Source organism: Lytechinus pictus, chromosome 19 (assembly GCF_037042905.1).
Source record: "Lytechinus pictus isolate F3 Inbred chromosome 19, Lp3.0, whole genome shotgun sequence".
NCBI lineage: Eukaryota > Metazoa > Echinodermata > Echinoidea > Temnopleuroida > Toxopneustidae > Lytechinus > Lytechinus pictus.
This window is the reverse complement of record NC_087263.1, coordinates 7,639,945-7,664,972: the sequence shown is the minus strand read 5'-3', so window position 1 is coordinate 7,664,972 and position 25,028 is coordinate 7,639,945. Positions and strand designations below refer to the sequence as shown.

Sequence of the window (25,028 nt, the reverse complement as noted above, 5' to 3'; positions counted from 1 at the left end):
TATTTTTCCATGTAATTCCTAGTTTTTCAACACTTTATTCTTTAGATTTTTCATTTAACAATTTGTATTTTGCTGATTTTCTAAATATCTAGGACTATAATGTATTCTTAGTAATAAATACTACTTGTGATGTCAAATATGAGCCTTGAATAAGATTGTTAAAATCTCCATACCTCTCTAGCAACAACTTGGACAAGCTTGAGGACATTGATCAACCCCTCCATCTCCTGTGGAGTGATCCCCTTGGCCCCAAGCCTGAATGACTGGGCGGACTGGCCCACTTCCTGAAAAGGGGAGGTTGAGCGTATCTCTTGCCGGAGGGACGAGTAGTAGCGGTTAAGAGAGAAGAAGAAGTGATCCCATGATACACTGCCCACACTTGCACCAGCTGGAGGAGGAAAAGGGATATCAAATATAATGCAAAATATCAGTCCTGGGAGTAAAACTCGAACAATCTAAAGCATTCAATTAGTTTACCGACAATCGGAACTAACTACTACTTTTAACACTAATCTAATGCTTGCAAGATGTTGATTACTGCTTTGAGACATTCGATTATCAAAAATTCATGGCTATAACAAGGCTCCACACTAACTTTTTTTATCGGTGGACCGATCAGTCCACCAAAATCATAAATTCCATATTTTTGATGGCCCGCAAAGCAAATTTGGTGGCCCTAAAACAATAGAAAACATTACAATTTATCAAAACTTTGGTAGCCAAACGGGGCCACCAAGTGTGGGCTTTTACAGAAGTTTGGAGGCCCAACTCTCATTTCTGGTTGCCCCGGGCCACTGCTAATGTTGAGCCCTGGCTATAATATTTGACATTTGAAAACAAAGTACAAGATAACACATGATATTTATGCTAAATTTCAATGAATTACAAAAATTATAACTCAGTGATAGGCACTGTACTGGGACACTCGAACCAGTCGGCTTGCTCATTATGTGTGACCAATGGTAGGTCATTTAAATCTTCTGCTGCAAATTCCACACACTAATGGAATGACCAAATTCAATCCTGGAAACCTATTGCAACCCAAACCCTAGACGAAATAAAGCCTGGAGAAATTGTCGCCAGAGCAAATGTCCTGTCACCTCAACCTCCACGGTAGAATCATCTTACCTCCTCCCATTCCGTTTGCTTTGAGTAGGTTGAAGCAATGATGGGCACTCTGGTGGCTGTTTGACACACCCTGTATCATGTGTAGATATGGGATGTAGAGTGAAGGGGGAAGGAGATCGCCTGCCATACGGACAAACTTGAACAGGCTCACCTATACAGGGTGTACCAATAAAAAAATACACAGAATGTATCAATAATGTTAATGAGCAAATAACCAAAATAAACATTGTAACTCTTTCAAGACACAAAGATGGCTGCTCTGGTGACTGTGCATCATTCAGTTGTGTTGATGTTCATGTCCAGACCTGCCAACCTCTAGGAATGAAAAACTGTATTCTGTGATAAAAAAAACTGTATTTTTCCCCCCAAAAGTGTATTTCATAATAAAATGCTTGGCGCACTCGCTCATCGCGGCGCTCAAGCTGCATGCAAGCTAAAATGCGCACTGCTCTTGCAGATGAAAAACAACAACATTAAAACATGTGTATATCTTCACACTGGTTTTAACAAAATGATTGAAAAAAAAGTTACCTGAAATTACATTGATCTATTAACCATATTTGTGTACGTTTTATAAAATAGAGACATGTAGAGATTATTTTTCTCAATAAATTACGATTTAGTAAAAAAAATGATAAAAAAAAAATTTCAAAGAAAAAACGTACTGCCGTATTTTGGTTGCACAAACGTACTAAATACGGCTAAAACGTACTGGTTGGCAGGTCTGCATGTCACTATACTGGGGCACTAAGTCAGCTCACTCACTAAGTGTGACCACAACCATGCCTATTAATCATGCCAATGGCACATAACCATTGCTGAGAAAAAACATGATGCCATACTGGGCCCCGTCTTACAAAGAGTTACAATTGATTGGATCCATCGTAACACTATGGAAATCCGTCAGTGTCACAATTTTTTCTACCGGAAATTTGCACAATGTTTTTTGTAAACAAAGAGAAGCACAGCAAATTTTCAAGAAAACAAGGAATGCATGAATATACATCATAGTTCAAAAATATTTTGAACAAACATGCATAATAGATGTTGATGTTGCTGGCTTTCCGTAGTTGCGATTGATCAGATCAATCGCAACTCTTTGTAGGACGGGGCCCAGATGTGACATTATCGCAGGAATATTGATCCTTCAAACCGTTCGAAGGTTTACCCTGGCAAACAATAAAAAAGCAAAAAGGGTATTCATCCAAGACCTATTTTAGGTCAAGATCTAAGCAGGCCTGGACTTAATAAATGCAATCTTCCAGCTTTTTTGACAGAAATCTAACATAGTTCCACATCATTTTCAATTCAAATTAGACTTCTTTTTTAAACATATATTCGAAATTCATTTAACGCAGTAAGATATAAATCTACCAAATATTTGGTTAAGGTATTTTTGTCATTTTTTCCACACGTTTTATACGTTTAGCAAAATTTGTGAAGTTTTTGTGTTAAGAGTTGCTTGAACGTCCGATAAACGTCTTGACCCAGGCCGAGTTGGCAGGTCTACTTACCTGTCGCTGTGATTGTTTATGATGGTAGATACTGATGTAGCTTGCGCCCCCTCCTCCGGGGCTATTTCCCCTCTCGGGTGGATTCCAGTAATCAAGGGATAGCTCCAGATCAAGAGGATCCTTCTCATACAAATATCCAAACTGAAACAAAGATCATAGAGATTACAAGCAAATAAAGGATTTCACAAGAAAGTCTTTAAGACCTGTAAAAAGCTTTGGTAAAAAGTCAATAGTGTGAGCTATACTCAAGTATAAACGGAAATTGCATTGTTAATAACTTGTAGCGTACCCGTTTGATCCTTTTTTTTTCAACCGCAGATTCTCTGTGAAAATGTATATATTCAAATCAAACATATCTACCGCCCTCTACTGATAGTGTTTATGTTCTCCTTTAAAAGGGCTCCTTGCACATCTACATTACAAATTCAGGGATTTGATATCAAGAGTGACAGACAAATATTAATAAGAATATCAAAACTGAAACAAAAATCACAGAGATTGAAGATCAAGGAATGTAGTTGCAATAAACAAGGATTTGATGAGAGAGTCTTTAAAATCAAAGTTAAAGATAAATGCCAGTTGTGGTAGCAATTTCATACAGAATGCAATGAAATGACAATCTTTTTCCACGCAATATAATACTCTGTCCCACATGTGCTTATGTGTTAGTGATCAACAGTATGATTGTTTTTAGCTTAGATTTCATAATTTTACAAAGTTCAAATAATATAGAATAATATGGTCCATTTTATATAGCGCAGCTACTACAATTGCATATACTCTACTGCGCTTGATACTTGGTATCATATCATTACCCAGGCTGTAGCTGAGCCGCCATATAGGCGCTAAAGAATTCAAGGAATAAATCCTACCGGATACCCATTCACCTCACCTGGGTCAAGTGCAGCACAATGTGGGTAAATTTCTTGCTCAATGAAAACACGCCATGGCTGGGATTCGAACCCATGTCCCTCTGATTGAAAGAAGAGAGTAAACACTAGACCATGACGCCCCCACTTATGTGTAAACTTGTGTACCAGATTTAGATCTAAGATGGTAGGTGACAATTAACACAGACAGACAGAGAGACTTACCAGGTGCAAGAAGTCTTCAAAGTGTCTTGGCAAGTTTGGGTTGACTTCTAAACCTTCCCTCTCATATGACATCATTAGACGACCAGCTTCATCGCCACGGTTACGGATCTCTTTCACCTGCAAAACATCAACAAATAAACAGGTGCATACATATATTCTACAATATTTTGATGAGGGTTTACATGTAATTGTTAGGCAGTTGATAGGGTCAGCGCCAACTTTTTGAGACGTATGCGAGGATTGTGGCTGGAACATTTTCCCCAATTATTCTTCAGCTACATGTATATGCATAACGATCATTACGAGAGGTGTCAAATAATATTTTACTAAGTTGATAGTATCATGAAGAGAATTTTGCATTTTCAATATAATTATTCTCCAAAATGAGTAATTCAACACCCCCCCCCGGCAAAGTTTCATCAATGATTACATTTATGTCCCACACGTAAACAATTGTATTGAAGACTATTACAGCAGGGTTTTAATTTTTTCATTAATTGCAAATCAAATTTTTACCAATTTTCTCATTTTAACAGGAAAAGTGCTAATTTCTGTTTCATTTCCGGGATTGTGCCACTGATTGTCCTTTGCCCATATTTCAACATGGAAAAACTTCTTCATGTAATTCGTCCAAGCTATATTTTAAGATTCCATTATATTAATAGAAGATCCATTCTACTTGGCAGCTCTGAAAACAGTATTATATCTCTATATTTTCCAGAAATAATCTAATATTACCTTCAGGGGCATCTGAAAGATGAAGTCCGTTATGAGGCCATGGATTCGACGGATGTAGAATTCCTGTTGTCAAACAAGGGATTACAAAAAAGTGATTATTCCCTGTTTCATAATTTCAAGTCATATTCTTTTATAGTCCACGTCATCACGATTAAAATCAACATCATTATCACTAACATCACTGCACTCACCATGAAAATTGAATGATTATTAAGTACTTAAAAAAGACTGCAACCACATGCCATCAATATCTAAACCACCATCAAATCGATTAACTGTACTTTTACCATCAAGAATACAGCATCATACAGAGGATGATCATTAGTCACCCAATGCCACTATTAAATCATAGTCAAACTATCAAATTTTCAGAACAAGGCTGCGTTTATGCAAGCTCATAAGCTAGAATAAAAAACATGATGAATCATGATTAAAAACACAAACATTTACACTGTAACTGCAAGAATCAGGGTTTATTCTACCCACTTTCCAATGCTGTTTCCCCCTCATGTCGAGCCTAGCCAGTGCAAACCGTAGTGCACAGTTTGACCAAGGAGGTATACGTCAACTTCTATGCATGTTGGAATTGCAAAAGACACACAACGTTGATTTTCTATACGTGTGAAGCGAAACCACTGGCAGCAGGAGAACGACACAATTAGGTCATAGAATCATGTTTCAAATCACTGTTATTTTTAATGGACCTTTCCGAATGTGATCCTGCAGAAACGTCTTTCCAAACAACCATTTTTCCACGTTTCACGTTTGTGATTTGAAACACATTCACTTTTAATTTTGACTATAAAACTCATTCGTGATTTGGCATGGTTCTCAGTTTAAAAAGTTGCACATAAACGCACCCTAAATTTTGCTTTTGATGAAAAACCTAAAAAGAACAGAACTCTTACATTTTGATGGAAAACTTTGTTTGCGATGAGAGATTTATTGATGAAGGAGAACACATCAGTCTGAAGAGCTCTATCAACCAAGATCTCATCTTCTTCTATCTGATCTTGAAATCCTAAAAGGAGTGGACATCAACAACAAAAAACATTGGTAAACATTATGAAGGTTGTATTTTGGAGCACATACAAACAAGGGGGTGTTTCACAAAGATTTAATTATGACTTTAAGTCGCACTTACCTAGTTGCGTGCAATTATTTATAAAAGACATGACCGCATTGGTCAGAACATGCCAAGAGGACGCGCACTACTGCGTATTAATCAATAAGATTGTGCGTTACATATCATTTACGCGTCGGCATCTAACCCATAGGCTACGGGAACCGAGTGGCACCTGTACAAAGTCTATGGGAATTAGAGAATTCAGCATCCAAGGAGTTAAGTGCGACTCTAAGTCATACTTGACTCTGTGTGAAACACCCCCCATCCCCCTTCATGTCCTTAAGTACTCGTATCTGCCAGATTCATAAAGTAACATTCTTAGCAGTGCAGTCTTGTAATGTAGACTACGCCTGAGTCATTATATTACAATTAATAAACAGGTGTTTAGAGTTAACCGGTGGGGTTAAAAACAAGTGGAATGCCTCTGGCCGTCTCACCTGCATCACGCGATTCAATATAGCAGCAGTGCTGATTTTGAAAACTACTATAACTCGCACAAGATGTTCAGTGATACTTGGTTACTCTTATTTCCACGTTTTATGAACTAGACCAATACACAAATAGAGATATGATGGCAATTCAAAAAATACCCCCAACGTGGCCAAAGTTCTTTGACCTTACATGACCTTTGACCTTGATCATGTGACCTGAAACTCGCACAGGATGTTCAGTGATACTTGATTACTATTATGTCCAAGTTTTATGAACTAGACCAACACACTTTCAAATTTATGGCTGTAATTCAACAAATACCCCAATTTGGCCAAAGTTCATTGACCCTAAATGACCTTTGACCTTGATCATGTGACCTGAAACTTGCACAGGATGTTCAGTAATACTTGATTACTATTATATCCAAGTTTCATGAATCAGATCCATAAACTTTCAAAGTTATGATGGTAATTCAACAGATACCCCCAATTCGGCCAAAGTTCATTGACCCTAAATGACCTTTGACCTTGGTCATGTGACGTGAAACTCATGCAGGATGTTCAGTGATACTTGATTAACCTTATGTATAAGTTTCATGAACTAGGTCCATATATTTTCTAAGTTATGATGACATTTCAAAAACTTAACCTTAGGTTAAGATTTTGATGTTGATTCCCCCAACATGGTCTAAGTTAATTGACCCTAAATGACCTTTGACCTTAGTCATGTGACATGAAACTCAGGCAGGATGTTCAGTAATACTTGATTAACCTTATGGCCAAGTTTCATGAACTAGGTCCATATACTTTCTAAGTTATGCTGTCATTTCAAAAACTTAACCTCAGGTTAAGATTTGGTGTTGACGCCGCCGTCGCCGTCGGAAAAGCGGCGCCTATAGTCTCACTCTGCTATGCAGGTGAGACAAAAAAACCTTCACCAAAAGTTGTTAAAATTTCAAACCTTCATATCCATGAAATGGCCATTCATTTTCCGTATTTCCTTAGATTGTTTTGATTAACATACATTTGTTTTATCAAACGTTTATGGCATACAGTTTGAAGTGTTCCATTACTTCCATACTTGCATATATATGTTATTGTTGTTTCAAATTAAAATCACATTTCCAGAATATCTTACGTGAAAGTTCTGGTAGCTGAGCAGAATTCCTCAGGGTCAACGCCCAGGCCAGCTGCATGACCCCCTTGATCCCTTTGACCTTCCATTGACCTTCGTCTTCAGAGGTCATAAGGTCATGGATTGCAGGAAGATACTGGTTATCCTTCAAGATTGGTAGCTGCTGCTCTAACTCTGCAAGAATCATTTTTATATGACTTGAAATTGTTAACATTTCCAATGCATTATGTGGCCTAGTCATAAGTGCTTCTACGAATATACAATTACAAATAATAAATAGTATCCCAAAATGAAAAATTCAGCAGTGAAATTGATAGAAATATAAAGAGAGTAAGGGACAAAATATAACCTACTGAGTAGATTGGCAACACAGATAAGTATATGTGGGACAATGTATTATTAAAAGTACCTTATATTTGACTCAAATCTCAGGCATATTTTGCTAATTTCTAACCAATTACCAAATTTATTTCAAAATTATTTATTTATGAAAAGCAAACAGACCCTTGGGTGGTCATTTTATTAGGTTCTGTGCAAACTCATTTTGAAATTGTCAAGTGGCATTTATCACATCAAACTCATTCTTAATAGAGCAGGGTTTTTTTTTTCATTGGAAATGTCACAAAGCTTGGAAAAATGGAAATCATGAACACCAATTATAATAGCAGAGTATGATCAGAGTATGAGAGTTGTGACACACTACAGACTGGAAAGCTGCCATAGGCAAGAGGTAAATGCATTTCCATGACTTTTCACAAATTTTCCAAATTCCCTGACTTTCCATGACCACAAATTTTTCCAGGATTTTCCATGACTGTGGGAACCCTGTTATTGATTTGAAAGTCATATCAGAAAATAATAATAAGCATTTACATGTATATAGCGCTTCATCAATCTACAACTGCTCAAAGCGCTTCACAATTATTATTACCCGATCACTGGATTTATAGCATTTCAAGCAGCCTATTAGGCGCACACTTACTAAACCAACCACAATGAGGGTTGTTTCCTACCGGTAACCAATTAGCACCTGGGTGAGAGTGGCAAAGTGTGGATTGACGCCTTGCCAAAGGACGCTAGGCCATGGTGGGATTCGAACACACGACCCTCTGATTACAAGGCGAGAGTCAGAACTGCTACACCACGGCGCTTCCAGATGTTGTTATAGTTTCTTTGAAAATCGGATCGCGACGAATCGCATAGTGTGCGCTGGGCTTCACTCACCTTCTCTGTCCTCAGGCCTCTGTTCAATTACACCTGTATCAATGCTGTACATGAAGGCCATGAGAAGGGCTATGGAGCATTCATCAATACTACCACTAGCATTCAACTCTATCTCATTCATGAGATGCTTGGCAAGAAGAATGGTGTCCTTTCTCCCAAAGGGTGTCTGACAGGCAAAGCAGTAGAGGCAGTCGGCGAGAGAGGAACGGACACCACGAATAAACTCCTGAACCTAGGAATACAATTCAAGGAGAAGAGTTATATATGTCCAGTAAGCAGGGCTGCAAAACTACAAACATTCAGTATTCTAAAAGCTGAAAATACAGTATTTGGTGAGGAAACTCATTATTTTATAAGAAATAACGTAAGACAACAAATTAAACTGAAACTTTCGAAATCAGTATTTTGCTTGAAACCATCAGTATTTTTCTCAATTTTCACTAATAAATACTGAAAATCAGTACAGGTTGGCAGCTCCGAGTAAGAAACATTAATTATAGGTTTGCAGTATGGTCATCTTGAAATCATTTGCTCTCGTAACAAGCTTTGAACTCAACCTGAGGTGTTCAGATTACCTACAACCAGTTCTCTTTCTGATGTTCAGAATCATAGTGTATTGTCAGTTTCATCAATTCACTGAGACCTACAAATTACAACCACAAAGAGACCGCATAACTATGTGACCAATCTTTCCCAATGATTAAATTAAATAAGGACTGTAATATCAACTAACATCATGTCGGTGCTTTGGTCCTCCAAGGGCCCTTTCCTTAGCCAGGTCATTCATCTCCTTGACAACATCCATCTTCTTCAGGAACTCCAGCACCTTCTTGACCAGCCCCTCAGAGACGAGGTCATTGGTGAATGATGTCACGAGGTCAACGACTTCATCGTCGAGGTCAAAGGTCCATGTACGACCACGGCGTGACTGGATCAGAAGCTGCAGGGTGTTGATGAGGCTACATCGACCATCGTAGTAGAGAAGGACAGCGACTAGCCCACGCGGTAGGCCAGGAAAATGAGGCTGCTGTTGGTCTCCTAATGAAAGAAACAAGGATAAGTATATGCTCCAATGTAATATACATACGCAATGCAGATGGGTGAAAAGCTACACCAAATACATGTCAATTAATAAGTCCTAGAGCTTGGATGTCATCAATATAAGCAGGAAATACTCAAAATGTTGTTTTTTCCAGTTGCGTATTGTTTGTAAAATATCCAGTTCGTAATATGGAAAACACTAAAATAATAAATCTTGTCTACATACAGTAGACATGGCACAGAGTATTGGAAGGGTTCCCAATTACCTGCCAGAAGTAGCTCCACAGCTGCATACTCGTTCAGATCAAATAGGTCGCTGATGATAAGAGCCTCTTCAATGAGTTGCCTTGGTAGCACGCGACTCCTAGCCTGGCCTGAAATAACGACGCCATCAACATCAGCTTTCTTGATCTGTTCTCTGTGTTGCGAATTCTTTGCCTAGAGGATCAAATCAGATGAGACAATTGTAATAAGAATACTAGCGATGAACAAAATCGATACAGGTGATTTGCTAGTCTTAATATCTCAGAAGGGCATAGGGTTTAATAGGATTGTAATAGAGATTTTAGTTTCAGAATAATGTAAAGATTGGGAATGGGATTAAGGATTATTTAGTTTTGGAGGTTAAGTTTTATGTTTGGCTTCACATGCAGATTTTCCATCGGAGCAATTGTAGGGACAGTGATTTTCCGTTTCAGAAAATCTCAAATTCCGTTTCAGCACGTCTGAAAACGGAAATTCCGTTTCCCCATAGACTTTGTGTACATGAAAAAGTGACAATTCCGTTTACATAGAAAACCAATACGCAATGAGTAGCGATGTCAAAATGCTAGCGCTGGTCAAAATTTGCATCTACCAATGTACTAACATCGCTTTAAAATCCATTTTTATCGAAGAGATTCGAGCTCAAAAACTCTTTAGAGAAACATAATCAACATGAATACATTCTCACCTTTCATATTATTCGCATTATTTTATGGTTAAATGGGATTTTATCGCTGATTTGGGGACTTTTCGGACATCGTTTTGAGCAGTCGACGACTTCTGCCTATCCGCCATTTTGGATTTGTTGAATCACCGTGATCATTATATTATGACCGAACGCAGAGGGCAGCAACACACGGCCGTATTCTGCCTTATATGCGGACGTGAGTGTAAACTAATTTAGATACAATCGAGTGATGGAGGGGCTCGAGTGTAGTTACGATGTGTTGATTGTCATGATTGTTGTTGCAAAGTGAGATTGTGTTTTTTTCAGTTGATATTCGTATTTTGGTGAGGATTTGGGATTAATTTCTGTTGCTATTTTGTGCATTTTGGGAAAAATCATGTTTTCTGTGATTTTCCGTTTGAAAAGCCACTTTCCGTTTCAAAAGGCCGATTCCGTGAATTCCGTCCGTTTTCCGCGATCGCGGAAAATCACTGTCCCTACAATTGTCACCGACAAATGTCACAGAACCGATTGGGGAGAATGATATAACTTTTGAAAAATAATTTCATAGTTTGCAGAGTTTTTAAAGATGTAATCGTAGATCATGGGCAGACTCACAAAGAAATCATTACAACAACAGAAATCTGTTTGACTGAACACAGTTGACAAGATATTGCTTCCATGAGTTAGGTGATTAGTTGCTTCAGTGATATAGGTGATAATTAGACTTGTCGAAGGTCGACTAGCGATACAAGAGTTCGGATACTGAAATTTCACATACACTACAAGAGCAGAGTGAGTACAAGATTGTATTCAAATTCATTCAAATGATCAGTGAACATACTCTTCAGACGATACTAAACTTTAAATAGGGGTATTGTTATTTTTCGGAGGGAATGATTTTCATTGTAATATTACGAAAAATAATATTGGTAACAGCAGCAAGCGTGCGCTCAATCACATTTAGGTGACTTAAGTCACAAAAGGGTTGGTTCTCCAGCATAAAGTTGATTTGAATGAAAAGAGGAGTCAAAGTAGAAAACAGTGAGTTACATTAATATTGGATGTAGTATAAGAAAGTTAAGCCATTTTAAATTTTTGCTTAATTTCACAAAACTGTGTTGTGCATATATGCATAACCGTTTTGTAAAAAATAAAGCGAAAATGTAAAATGGCATAACTTTCTTATTTTACATCTAATTTCAAAAAGTTTTCACTGTTTAATGCTCATATCTTTTTCCTCTTTTTATTTAAACCCACATTGTGTTTGGGTGGACTTGAAGTTAATGTACTAATGACTTACTGGATTCTTAAGAAGGGCGACAAAGTCTGGTTTGTGTTTTCTGATGATAGCATCAAGCTCCTGGTAAGGATCCGGGCATCTCTTGGAGACGATGAGGGAGACCGTATGGTAGAGCTCCTTGTATGGACCCCATATCCTGGAGCCTGTAAAACAAATAGAGATTCAATGAAAAAATGGAACTCTGATATGACTACCCCACTTCAATCCTTCCTTAATTAAAGGGAAATCCAAGCAAAAGTTTAATGAAAAGAGAAAAATCAAACAAGCATTAAACATCAAGTCAACCCAAGCAAAAAATTGAAAGTTAAATAACTCTTGTCTATGTTGGCGGTGCTGAGGCCATGTCTTGCTCCAATATCTAGAGATTGGTTGATGAGACATTTACTCAGCCAGACAATCAAAACACTGCAGCCCAAATTCACAAAGATGGTTTTGAAAACCCACGTTTGAGTCCATGTTTTATGCAGATTTCCTGTATAAATTACGCTTAATTTACCTGATACGCGCTAAATCAAGGGAGAGACGGAGAAAGGGGGGGGGGGAGAGAAAAACAACATCTCTGTGTCATCTCCGATCTCCTGCACAAACTTTCAAGTGATCGATATTGGCATTTACGATATCAAAGCAATCTACAGTCATTTTTTTTACACCTTATATTTGCTTATATGAAAGAAAAATCAAGTTGAAAAAAATTGTATTTGTAATCATCAGATCATGAATTATTGGTGGAAATTCTGAGATGCAAGTTATCAAACCTAACATAGCTGGCTGTTTGTGTTTATGTGTACACGACCGAAAAACATGCCGTGTACACGTGCATCAAAAATGGACTTTTATAACGGGTCTATATGATTCAATGATTGTATTTTTGTTTTGGTCCAATTATGCTTTTTAAAAGTGTCCAATATTTGGGCACTTTCCTCTAAGTAAATAATTTCCATTTACCATTATTTTTCTATTCTATTTCAGGGTGCTACATAAGCACTTGCCCGATTGCCCAGGGCAAGTTACAGTTAGAGTCGGGCAAGTGTTTTGAAGTAAAGATCAAAACTACTTGCCCGAATTGGGCAAACAAAATTCTCACAGTAGAATGACCAAAATTAGGGTTGATTTGAAATATTGACCCTAATTTTGGTCATGGCAGGCAAGATAAAATCATTTTGGAAAAAGAAATGCAATAACAAAGTAGACCATCAGTTCAACTTCATGTCAAGAGAGAAAAGGGTCAATGGTTTAACAACTGCAAAACCTTCTTTTGGAGAGGTAAAACATTTTTTAATGATTTTTCGGGCAAGTGAAATAGATTTTTGGGCAAGTATATTACAACTATTTAAAAATCTACTTGCCCGACTGGGCAAGTGCTTCTAGAATAAAAAGCTATGTAGCACCTAGACAGCTGGCAGCCGTCTTTTTCGAGGATTTTTTTTTACATTTTAAACTTTTTTATTTCTCCTCGTACACAGACGGCTCGCTATCGTGCAGCCACCATTAGGGGGTTAACAATGCAAAATCCCCCCGACGGGGCTCATCGATTTTTGTCTTTATTTCATAAATACATGTATATATAAAAAGAACTGTACCAAAAATAAAGATTATTCCGTTTTGGCCTAAAATGCACCAAAACGGGGAAAAGACATTGACTTACTTCGGCTGTCGCGCAACTTCACTTCCCTGTTTTAGCCTAACTTAATAGTAAAATACATAAACATATGGCCATTGAGTTCCTGTACAGATCGAGCTAAAACTTGTCTCTGTATTTGGTGAGTGGAGCAAACAGAGTTCAGCGGAACAGCCAACATAACGCTAACAGAGACCGAAGCTTTTGGTCTATGTCGCACCCTGCTAATTTTTTTTTCTATTAATTTTATGACACTAATATTCAACATTTGTCATGTTTGTACTTCTACGGAAATAAACATGATTTTTAATTTTATAATTATACGATTCAATGACAATGATTGTATTTTTGTTCGGGTCCAATTATGCTTAAGTGTCCAGGGGCCCGTTTCTCAACACCGTCATAAGTCTAACTCGGAGATAGTGCTCAGCTACTTGTCCGCTAACCGTTTCACGAAGCCCTCTTTACCAAGATCGGGTACAACAACCTTACTAAATATTTATGACACCTCCGAACCTGTCATAACTTCTTTCTTAATGACGTAGTGGCATCACATGGATAGACTATGACAAGCAAAAGTGCCTAGATATTTGAAAATAACAATCTTACGTAATCAATCATAGAGGTTGAAATTACATCACAAAACAAGTGGGATAATGCATTCAATGATAATTCTAATAGAAAGAAACTATAAAAACTGTTGGTAAAACGCCACAAAACCATTCAGTTTGAAATAGTAAAATGACTTAATCGATAAAGATTCTACGTCAGGCCATCCATAACTGGACTCGTATTTGTCGTTTTCAAACCCCTATTAACATTTGGATAAATTCTATCTCTAATTTATGCATAGAATTTGTCAAATCGTATGTTTCAGTTTCAAAGATTTATTTTTGTTTTTTGTTAAACTATATTTTGATGATGTTTGGAATCGTAGAAGGGCGTATAAATTGTCATCATTTTACAAAGAAAACCGTTATGGTTTACTTTCGCAAACTATTAAAATTCGATGTCCCGTGGGTACCCATCTCAACGTCCACATGTGATTTTCTAGTCATGAAATGATTTATTCATAATTTAATTTTCTCAGCAATTGAATGCTCTAATCTTCATGGTCTAAGTATGTATGATGCATAATTTACATGTGCTATTATTTTGAAAAGATGCATTTCCTAATTCATCACAATATTTGCAATTTTGTCATAATTTTTCTTTTTGAAAATTATGCTAGTTTGTGACTAAGGCTACGTCTCGTCTGCTCTTTTTACCGAAGGCGATAGTATCGATATCAAGGTATTCTAGTCAGTAGAGGCGCACGGCCAATATTGGAGACTGTCTCCAATGTGGGAGATTATCTCCAATATCAGAGACTTTTGTAAAGAATTTGGGTATCCAATTTCAGAGACAGTCTCCAGTTTTGGAGTCCAATTTCCTTTGTTTACATTTGCTGCAAAAGGATTACTTTGGCGGCAAATAAAAATGTGATAAGCAGATTCCTCATGAAAAATTACCCCTTTTCAAAGTCTACTTTAAATATTCACCGTCTACTTTTGTTTTGATAAAGGATTTTTGTTGTCAATCACACACAAAACGAATGGGCTTCTGACCTCGGTGAGACAAAATTTTGGGTGGAAAAAATCATGCTTTTGTTGGTGTTGTTTCTTTTGTCCTTTTGCAAAGCAAGTCTCCAATGTGGGAGATTGTCTCCCCTATTGGGGAGAGTCTCCCATATGATATTGGCCGTGCGCCTCTACTGCTAGTTAGGAAGCCTTTCGAGAAACAGGTTTAGTAAGATTGGAACTATCACCGTGGTTGGTGAATGGTGGATAGAGTCAAAGATATGACAAGTAACTTGTCCAGGTGTTGAGAAACGGGCCCCAGTATTTGGGCACTTTACTCTAGACTTAGACTAGTCTAAATCGGATTTTTTAAAATTCTAACGTTAAATCAGATTTTTCATTTTTTTTTTATTGACTTTTTGTTTTAAATTAATTTTTGTTTTTTTAAAACAAAGTGCAAACATCAAAAATATTACCCTTACTTTAGCCTATGCCATGGCTATGGTATTTCCCATTTCACAATTAGCGTCTAAATCCAGTAAAAATTGAATTTGTTAGTTAGCAGTAGACGAATTGGCATTTTTACCCGATTCATTTCAGGAGCCGCAAGCCGCGCGCCTGAGATCGCACCCACCGAGACTGGACACTCAACATCGCCAGAGCGTCGGCGGTGAAAAGAAACGAACTCGCTGAACTCAGTCAAATAACCCCCTGGAAATGGATATAAATCTTATAGATCTACTGCAAATAATCATCTGGATTCACCTTAGCACGCATACTATCAACATTGAACATAATGAATCAGTTTATTTCAAGGGTTATGGAACCAAGGAAAATACAATTTTCACAAAAGTAGGAGTTTGAATCTTACCCAAATTAACCGCCATGCGTTCTGCCATTTTGACCGATTTCTAGCAGACGGTTAGAGCGCCATCTAACGTCATGTTAGGGTTAATACATTTTTCTTTTGCGCTTCTAGTCCGGGTTATAACTGAGCAAGGTGCCACTTGGAGAAGGAGAAATTTTCATATAGTGCCTCTAGACCAGTTTTTTACGCTGAATATGAATATATGAGGTAAACAGGCTGTATCCTGAAAATTAACCTGTGAGGGCGCTTTTTTCAAAATGGCCGCCATATTTTCTGAGAATTCGAATTTTCGTACATAGATTTTGACATAAGCATTCAATTGCCATAAAATTAGTGTCATATGAAAGCCAAATAAATTCCCTACAATTTGGTACTATTTATAGGGGATAAGTAGGTCATTTGGCTGAGATTTTAAGTAGAAAACTGCATTTTTTGTATTTTTTTCCCAAAAATTGAAAATTTTACAAATACATGATTTTACATAATTCTATGAAAAATTTATTAATTACCTTGAAATGTTCCTGAAAACTTTATTGATATACTATTATCATGTGGATGAAATTACAACTCTGTATCATTCTTTTTAGCAAATTTATAAGGTATCAAACTTGAATACTTCAATTTCAGAAATGTCGCTTTTTGTTTGCATTTCCATAGATTAATACGTATAACATGTATGATACATGTATGTATGATGTATAGTTAAAACTTAAATGCAATTATCTCCACTAGTTAATCACTTGCAGAGTTAAGAGAAGGCTTTAATTCTCTATCAGCTACATAAAACAAAATTTTGGCACATCGAAGCCTAACATTTTCAGGGGGTGGGGTGTCGAAGTCCTCCCCCCCCCCCCCCCGTTGCTATATCATGTTGTTGTATATTGCCTATTTGTTAGTAAAATAAGGTTTTTTGGAGCACCCATTGAGGCAAAAGGCATTTCTGTTATACAGTACATCCACTTTAATTGCTTTGAAACCACTTGGCGAGGAAAAGAATAGACTTTTTTCTACCAGCTAAATCTAAAGAAGTGGCACATCGAAGCCTACCCCTCTCGGGGAGGGGGAGCTTTTGCTTAATATTGCCAATTTATTTGAAAATTCACAACATTGAGGCCAAAAAGCGTTTGTGCTTTGTTGTACACCCTATTTTATTGATTTGAGACCACTTAGAGAGGAAAGAGTAGGGTAGAGTAGAGTTTACCAGCTACATATTAATAAGCGCTGGCACGTCGAACCCTAGCCCTCTCAGGGGCTGTCTAAGTCAACCCCCCCCCCTCCTCTATATCATGTATATTGCCTATTATATTGGATATTTCACCATTTTGGATCACCCATTGAGGCAAAAGCGCGTTTCTACTATATAGTACAGCCAATTTTATTTTCTTGCAATGACTCAGAGAAGAAAGAGTAGGCTTTGCTCTATCAGCTGTAAAGAAGTGTTGGCAAATCAAAGCCTAGCTATCCCCTTCAGAATGTTCGGGGGCTGTAGAATTTACCTCACCAATTTTCGGTATTTGACTATCTATTGGACATTCACAATTTTGGATCACTCATTAAAGCAAAAGGGCGTTTCTACTATTATAGTACAGCAAATTATATTTTCTTGCAATGACTTGGAGAGCAAAGAGTAGGCTTTGCTCTATTAGCTCCATATAAAGAAGTGTTGGCAAATTGAAGCCTATCTCATTCAGGCGGCTGTAAAAGTTACCCCACTAATTTTTGGTATTTGGCTACTTGTTGAAAATTCACCATTTTGGAGCCCCCATTGAAGCAAAAAGGCGTCTCTGATATATAGTTTTGCCACTTTTATTGCCTTGAAACCGCTAAGAGAGGAAAGAATGGGCTTTGCTTTATCAGCTATAAAGATGTGCTGGCAAATAAAAGCCTACCCCCTTCTGGGGTCTGTCGAAATCACCCCCTCCCCCTTTGCATTATTGCCTATTTATTGGAAAATTCACAATTTTTGAGCCCCCATTGAGGTAAAAAGGCAACTCTGATATATAGTTCTGCCACTTTTACTGCCTTGAAACCAATTAAGGAGGACAGAATATGCTTTAATTGCTCTATCAGCTACCTATAAAGAATTGCCTTTTGCCTCAATGGGTGCTCCAAAAAACAGTTAGTTTTCTAACAAATAGGCAATATACAACAACATGATATAGCAACGGGGGGGGGGGGGGGGGGGGAGGACTTCGACACCCCCACCCCCTGAAAATGTTTTATGTAGCTGATAGAGAAAAGCCTACTCCTGACTCTGCAAGTGATTAACTAGTGGAGATAATAGCATTTAAGTTTTAACTATACATTATACATACATGTATTATACATACATGTATTATACATGTTATACGTATTAATCTATGGAAATGCATACAAAAAGCGACATTTCTGAAATTGAAGTATTCAAGTTTGATACCTTATAAATTTGCTAAAAAGAATGATACAGAGTTGTAATTTCATCCACATGATAATAGTATATCAATAAAGTTTTCAGGAACATTTCAAGGTAATTAATAAATTTTTCATAGAATTATGTAAAATCATGTATTTGTAAAATTTTTAATTTTTGGGAAAAAAATACAAAAAATGCAGTTTTCTACTTAAAATCTCAACCAAATGACCAACTTATCCCCTATAAATAGTACCAAATTGTAGGGAATTTATTTGGCTTTCATATGACACTAATTTTATGGCAATTGAATGCTTATGTCAAAATCTATGTACGAAAATTCAAATTCTCAGAAAATATGGCGGCCATTTTGAAAAAAGCGCCCTCACAGGTTAATTTTCAGGATACAGCCTGTTTACCTCATATATTCATATTCAGCGTAAAAAACTGGTCTAGAGGCACTATATGAAAATTTCTCCTTCTCCAAGTGGCACCTTGCTCAGTTATAACCCGGACTATTCGCACTGAACTAGAAATATTTCTAGTTCAGTGGCGCTTCGTCGTTTTTTAACTTTTAACTTCAGATTGGGTACTGGCGTTCCAATAGGCATAATTAAATGAATAATGGGGGGGGGGGGGAATCATATCCTGTCTAATTTTCATTGTTTTTATTATTATTTTTTATTTTAATTCTCCTCATACACAAGACGGCTCGCTATCGTGCAGCCACCGTTAGGGGACTTACAATGCAAAATCCCCCCGTCGGGGCTCTTCAATTTTTTGTCTTTAATGAATCAAACTTTTGAAAATTAACGCGACCGAAATGCAAATTAATATTCCCTCTTGGCATTAATTGCCCCAAAACGGGGAAAATCAAGTTAAAAGGAACAAAAACAGTGACTTACCTCGGCTGTCGCGCAACTTCACTGCCCTGTTTTATCCGAACTTAATACACATAAACATATGGTCATTGAGTCCCCTGTACAGATCGCGCTAGAACTTCGGTCTCTGTATTTGGTGAGTGAAGCCAAAGGAGTTCAGCTGAACAACCAACATAACAGAGACCGAAGCTTTTGATCTAGGCTACGCCATGCTAAAAATTAAACGATTCACACAAATGAAAAACATTTAAAATTGATCAATTCGGGTGATATACAAAGTTCAGAATTTCACGTGGTCTTATTTTTACTTCTTCTATTATTTTGCAATTAAAGGAATTTTTCTTTCATACCTAATAGATTTCGAAATACATGTAGCCCCAACTCCTGAATAAAGACATGCCCAATCAGTATACCCATTACTCATTTAAAAACAATATCATATACACTCTTAAAATAGTTAGGCAAAAAATGCTTAACTTTTAATCAACCCTGGGCAACATACTGTCCACAAATGATTGGTTAAAATCTGCCCAAATTGGATAATAAATTTGTTAAATTTGATAATAATTGCTCAGAATATACCAACATACATTACCCAACACAGTGGACAGTATATTGCCCAAGATTTTAAGTGTGTATGAATACTTGCAATATCAATTATTTTGATAAATGAGGAAATCAACACTTATTTAATATTCATATATTTTAAAGACCTTTTACAACTTGCTTATTTTGTTTTTATTATTCTTGATTTACCACTTCCTCATTATCTTATGTATATTCATTTTCATTGCCTAAGTATTCTTGCCTTATTAATTACATCCATATTTCTTATGTCAGTTTTTACAAAGGTTACTTCTTTTTTATAATTATGTAATGAGTCTTTTAATTGTTTGTACTTTGTATACATGACCAATTCAGCAATTTGGCTGCGACTCATGTTTTTAGTAAACCTTGAATTGAATTGAGTTATTGAGGTGGTGTACGACCAAGCGGATATGTGGCAACATAATTATAAGGCAGGCCTACATAGGCCTTCATGTATTACCGCTAAACTGGCAACGAAATTAAATTGTAAATAGCAATTAATGTAAAATGATTAGAAGACGATCTGGTTGAAAACGAATTACGATTAGACTATGTAAGATGAGACCTAACGGAAGGTAGACAGGACGAGTGTAGACCAAGTGGTAATTTATCTTTGTAAATATTGGATAAAAAAAGAAGGGGGAAAAGGAACAAAGAAAAAACCTTCGCTGCTCCCAGACCGGCAGCATGTATAACAAGACCCAGGTCTGCATCTTTAACCTATTGGGTTAAGGGTGTTTCCATGACAACCTCCATGGTAACCAACCTCCATGGAAGTACGTAATTCCGAGATCAAGTATGGATGCAAGGAAGATGGGGGGGGGGTGAGTTAATGACAGGGGTATAGTCGATATGGGGGGATAAGGACAGAGAAATGGCGAATAGAGGGGAGGGGGAAAAATACGTCAACGCCCAATATTTGCATTTGTTGAAGTTTAACTTCGACACGTCTCGTCTGGCTTGACGTTTGGAAAGTAGACATCTGGGGCCCGTAATACAAAACTTAGCAACGATCATAGCGCATTTTTCTAAGATTGATTCCATTGACTACAATGTATAATCAATCGTGAAAATGAAGTGTACGATCAATCGCTAACCTTTGTGTTACGGGACCCTGCACAAGCCAAAGACATGCTTAGGACACACAAGGGAGATTTTAAAAGTTGTTATGTTGGCATTTATTTATAGTTTCGTACAATTAAATTGAACACTCGTAATGATTAGTTTCTCCCCTAACATCATATAAGAGAAGATAATAAATAGCAAAAGTTCTTGGACAACATCTATATAATAATCATCAGTATCAATGCATGGTTCAAAATGGAAATCTTGATCCAAGAAAATAACATGAAAACAATTGTTATTATCATTCCCCAAAAAATAATTCAGCCAAAAAGAGTTAAGCACGTTGTTTAAACCCGTCACTCTGACAACTATTACTTGAAGTTTTAAACAAAAGTTGTTTAAAAAGTTTTAAAAATTGTTTGAAAGTTTACAACTTGTTCTAATAGCTTTTCTCAGTGTAAAAAAGAAACCTCAATCAACCTGTGTAATAAGGCGATGGATGTTGCAGAGGAAAATAATTAGCTCTTAAAAACGTATATATTCGTCATAAAACTCAATTCCATTCGATAGACAACACCAGCTAACGGCTAAACCATCATGATGGAGCTACTAACACAGAACACAATAGTCGCAAATAAACTTGCTGAAAGTTGTTTTTAAGCCCGGCCTTTAAGTACTGACGGTGGTGAGGTAGGCAGGTAGTCATAGTTGGGGGGGGGGGGGCTTCAATAATTTCGGTAAAAATGGTTTCTAAAATAAAACAGGCCTCCTTTGGAGATCGAAAGTGCCTAACTTTTTACCTTCTTTTTATCGCGGTTGTGATGAGTAATGATTACTGGGGAACAAGGAAGGGTATCAAGTTATCTTTTATGGGACACTTTGTTTTGCAAGTCACTATTCTGAGCGTTCATATGAACTATATGACAGCTCCCCCTCGGGCAAGGCAACCCTCGTGTGCTGTGACATCCATATGTGATTTAATTAAATTTGACGGCCAGGAAAATTCAAGGGTACCTTTAAATTATCTGTTTGAAAGTATTGTAATGCTCTCCCAAACTGCACATATCTGGTACCAGTATTATTTCCCCTAAAATTATAAGTTGTATCAATTTTCCAGTCTCACAATTACTGATTCATTATTACGAGGATTTATCATAATTACAGATTTATAAACGGCCAGTGTGCCAATGCTGCTGTTAAAAGAAACCACAGCTAGTTGTAACAATTTTGTAAATAAACTGATGTATGTTTTTATTCATCCAGGAAGAAAGTTGTAACTATAAGAAAAACAGTAAATATATTTTATATCTTCGGAACTTGACCGTACCCAGTCTACGGCCAAGAACCATCTAATAAACAGCAATAACAACAACAATAATAATAATAATGATAATAATAATACGAAAATGATGATAATAATAATAATGATAACAACAACAACAACAATAATAATAATAATAATGATAATAATGATAATAATAGTAATGATAATACTAATAATAACAATTATAATGAAAATAACAACAACATTTTCATAGTGATAATGATAATAATAATAACAATAATAGCTGGATTTAAACACTTTTTCCTGAGAATACAAAGCGCTGCAAAATACCCCGGCTTTAGCTGCGCTGCCTTTATAGGCGCTCAAGCATTCGAGTAATTTCTTCCTACCGGAATTTCTTCTACCTTTACAAAACCTAAGTACCTTTTGACCAAGATTTTCACAGTGTACACGAAATCCTTTGTTTTCAACCTTTTAATGATAAAAATACTCTTGTCATGTGGTTATCATAATGACGTGAGCAAAAAACTCCTTTGTGTCAAACGTTTTAATGTATATATAAGAGGGGTGTTAAAAAGGCAAAACTTTAGCTCGCTAGCTTGAATCTTTTTAGATTTTTTTTTTGGCTCCATCCACCATATCTGGCCCCCTTAATTTGGCCTCTTTGCGCCACTGGCTGAAAATAAAAGCTGCGAGTCGTCAAAAAGGATCTCAGTACATTCGAATTCATGCAGGATCGGTGGAAAGTGGTGTTATACTGCCCTCTCGCATCCATTGAGATCCAATGGTGGAAGTGAGGATCCCGTAGTGGGCGATCCATGCCAATAGAAATACATGTATGCTCGTTTTTTTGTTCACTTTATGAGCCAACAGATAAAATTTCAAATCCGTTGGCTTGATAATGGAAAAGACTATACTATGTTACTTGTTAGAAAATCAATGCTTCCATGGAAGTGTCTATTCAAGATTCAATTAGTTTAATTCATTTCCATCACAACTACAAATCTCATACAAATGAAATATAAATTACTAATCAAGTATAGATTAATTAATAGGAAGTTCACGAAAGCATTGTTATGAAAAAGTAATCATTTTTGTAGCAAAATTGTTACATTGTTATATAATTAACAATTATCTAAAATGAATAAATGCAAATGCAAAACACTCGAATGATTGTTGAAATAAAAAAGCAAGTATATTTGGAAGATGTATACATGATACTAAAAATAGAGCAACTTTGACGATATTTCAAGCAAAAATGTATATACCTATTCTGGGATATATTACTAAACATCAGATCACTCGATAGCCTAAATCTGGCCCTTCTATCCTTCGGATGTTCAGAGCTGCGAATATTCCGTTTTGAGGTTGAAATAAACCAACCGGAGCTCCGTAACACAAAGGTCAGCGATTGATCGTACGCTTGATTTTTACGATTGATTGTACATTGTAGTCAATGCAATCAATCGCAGAAAAATGATTGCTAAGTTTTGTTTTACGGCCCCCGGATATGATGACGCGATACGCGGTGAAAGTTTGCCGTGGTGATAATTACTAACCAGCAGTTTGATGAGAGAGATGGAATCATTTCTTAGCAGTACCTCATGGGGTCGGAGCTTTGATCAGAGTTTTAATCGCCCTTTTTGTGGCCATGGCCCTCACATTGAACCTCAGATATGATCAGATAAATCACTGGTTTATACTGGGTATTACATTTTTTTTCATTTTATTTATTTACTTATTTTTACTGAAAAAATAGTGTAACAAAAATTGAATCCATGCATTGCAGTTCGTTTGAAGTGATCTCCGCCATCCACTGAAAAAAACAGGAGGGGGGGGGGGAGGAGAAGGGAGTGATAGAGTAGGAAGGGAAAGAGGATGGGGGCGAGGGGGATGAGCGAGGGAAGGGAGTTATTTTTATTTTTATTTTTATTAATACGGAATTTCGGCTCTCTTTGGCTATCACTCTCATCGGAAGGAAGGGGGGGGGGGTGGTTGGGTTACTGAAAAAAAAAGGGGAGGATTTAATTTCTTCCTCTCTAACAAAATAAAATCAGTATTAGTGAACCTTTTCATCAAAGAGAAATATTAGGTAAGGCGTAGTCACTATTTTCCATTTTCAAAATAGCAACGTGATTATGAATAAGCCATGTGACCTGGATGTTTGTATTATAATTGGAATATGACATCATTTCACTTAGTGTAACTCAGATGTTCGAAAGCAGGTCATTTTGAACTCTCCCCTCTCTCTCTCTCTCTCGTTCTCTACCACGTTTCCCTGTATCAGTCATTAATTTTTGACGAGAATATCGCCCCCTCTCCCCCTCACTCTTTCATGCACGCTCGCGCACACTCACACAACGCACACCCACTCCCTCACGCTACACAACTATTTCTCTCACTCTTCCCTCTCTATTTGATATCTCTCTCACATGCACACACACACACTAGCGTACCTACCCATACACGCCCCACACACTCTCTCTCCCTACCCCCCTCACACACACACACACACACACCCACCTTACGCATCCCTTGCACATTCATACACCCTCTCTTGTACTTCCCCCTCTTTCTCTTTATCTTTCTCACACACACCCACACCCACACATACTCTCTTTTCCTCTCCCCCTCTCCCTCTCTCTCTCTCTCTCCCTCCTCTCCTAATCTGTCTCTCTACTCGCCCTCCCATCCCTCTTCAATCTGTGTTTGGTTTAGCCCGCGGAAAGGGAAGAGAGAAATGAAATAATTGGCTTTTCCAAAGGGCTGAGTATTTTGAGCTTGCACTTTTGGACTAGTGCCTATAGCTATATGAGAGAGCATGAGCAAGCACTGATACTCATGTATAACCCTATTATGTTTAACCCTGATATGGTGTGGGGGGGGGGGGGTGTCGATTCAGCCTTCCTCAATATTTTCGCTGTTTAGAAACTACGCAACACTTTATAAAAGCACGTCAGACCCACAATTAAAAAAATAACAACGTGATTTTATGTACAAAGTCAATACCAAATGTGTCTGGAGCCAAATTTCATAAATGTTTCATTTTTATATTTTTTACTGACTAAAATCCATTATTTTTTTTTAATGATAAGAATAGTATTGCTGAC

At 37.1% G+C, this 25,028-nt stretch overlaps 1 protein-coding gene across 1 annotated transcript in view; it reads right to left on the bottom strand.

Annotated features, from left to right (window-relative positions):
- The window catches only part of LOC129282671 (nuclear pore complex protein Nup205-like), a 46,522-nt gene extending 30,723 nt beyond the window's left edge, over positions 1-15,799 (bottom strand). Inside the window, exons 1-12 of the mRNA XM_064113637.1 lie at positions 15,714-15,799; positions 11,666-11,808; positions 9,698-9,869; positions 9,124-9,428; positions 8,391-8,622; positions 7,170-7,340; positions 5,383-5,495; positions 4,475-4,537; positions 3,737-3,853; positions 2,643-2,783; positions 1,129-1,279; positions 174-388 (exon numbers count right to left, since the gene is read on the bottom strand). Coding sequence (XP_063969707.1) covers positions 174-388; positions 1,129-1,279; positions 2,643-2,783; positions 3,737-3,853; positions 4,475-4,537; positions 5,383-5,495; positions 7,170-7,340; positions 8,391-8,622; positions 9,124-9,428; positions 9,698-9,869; positions 11,666-11,808; positions 15,714-15,741 — 1,851 coding nt within the window. The 5' untranslated portion in view covers positions 15,742-15,799. The remainder of the gene's footprint in view (positions 1-173; positions 389-1,128; positions 1,280-2,642; positions 2,784-3,736; positions 3,854-4,474; positions 4,538-5,382; positions 5,496-7,169; positions 7,341-8,390; positions 8,623-9,123; positions 9,429-9,697; positions 9,870-11,665; positions 11,809-15,713) is intronic.
- Between the last annotated feature and the right edge of the window lie 9,229 nt (positions 15,800-25,028).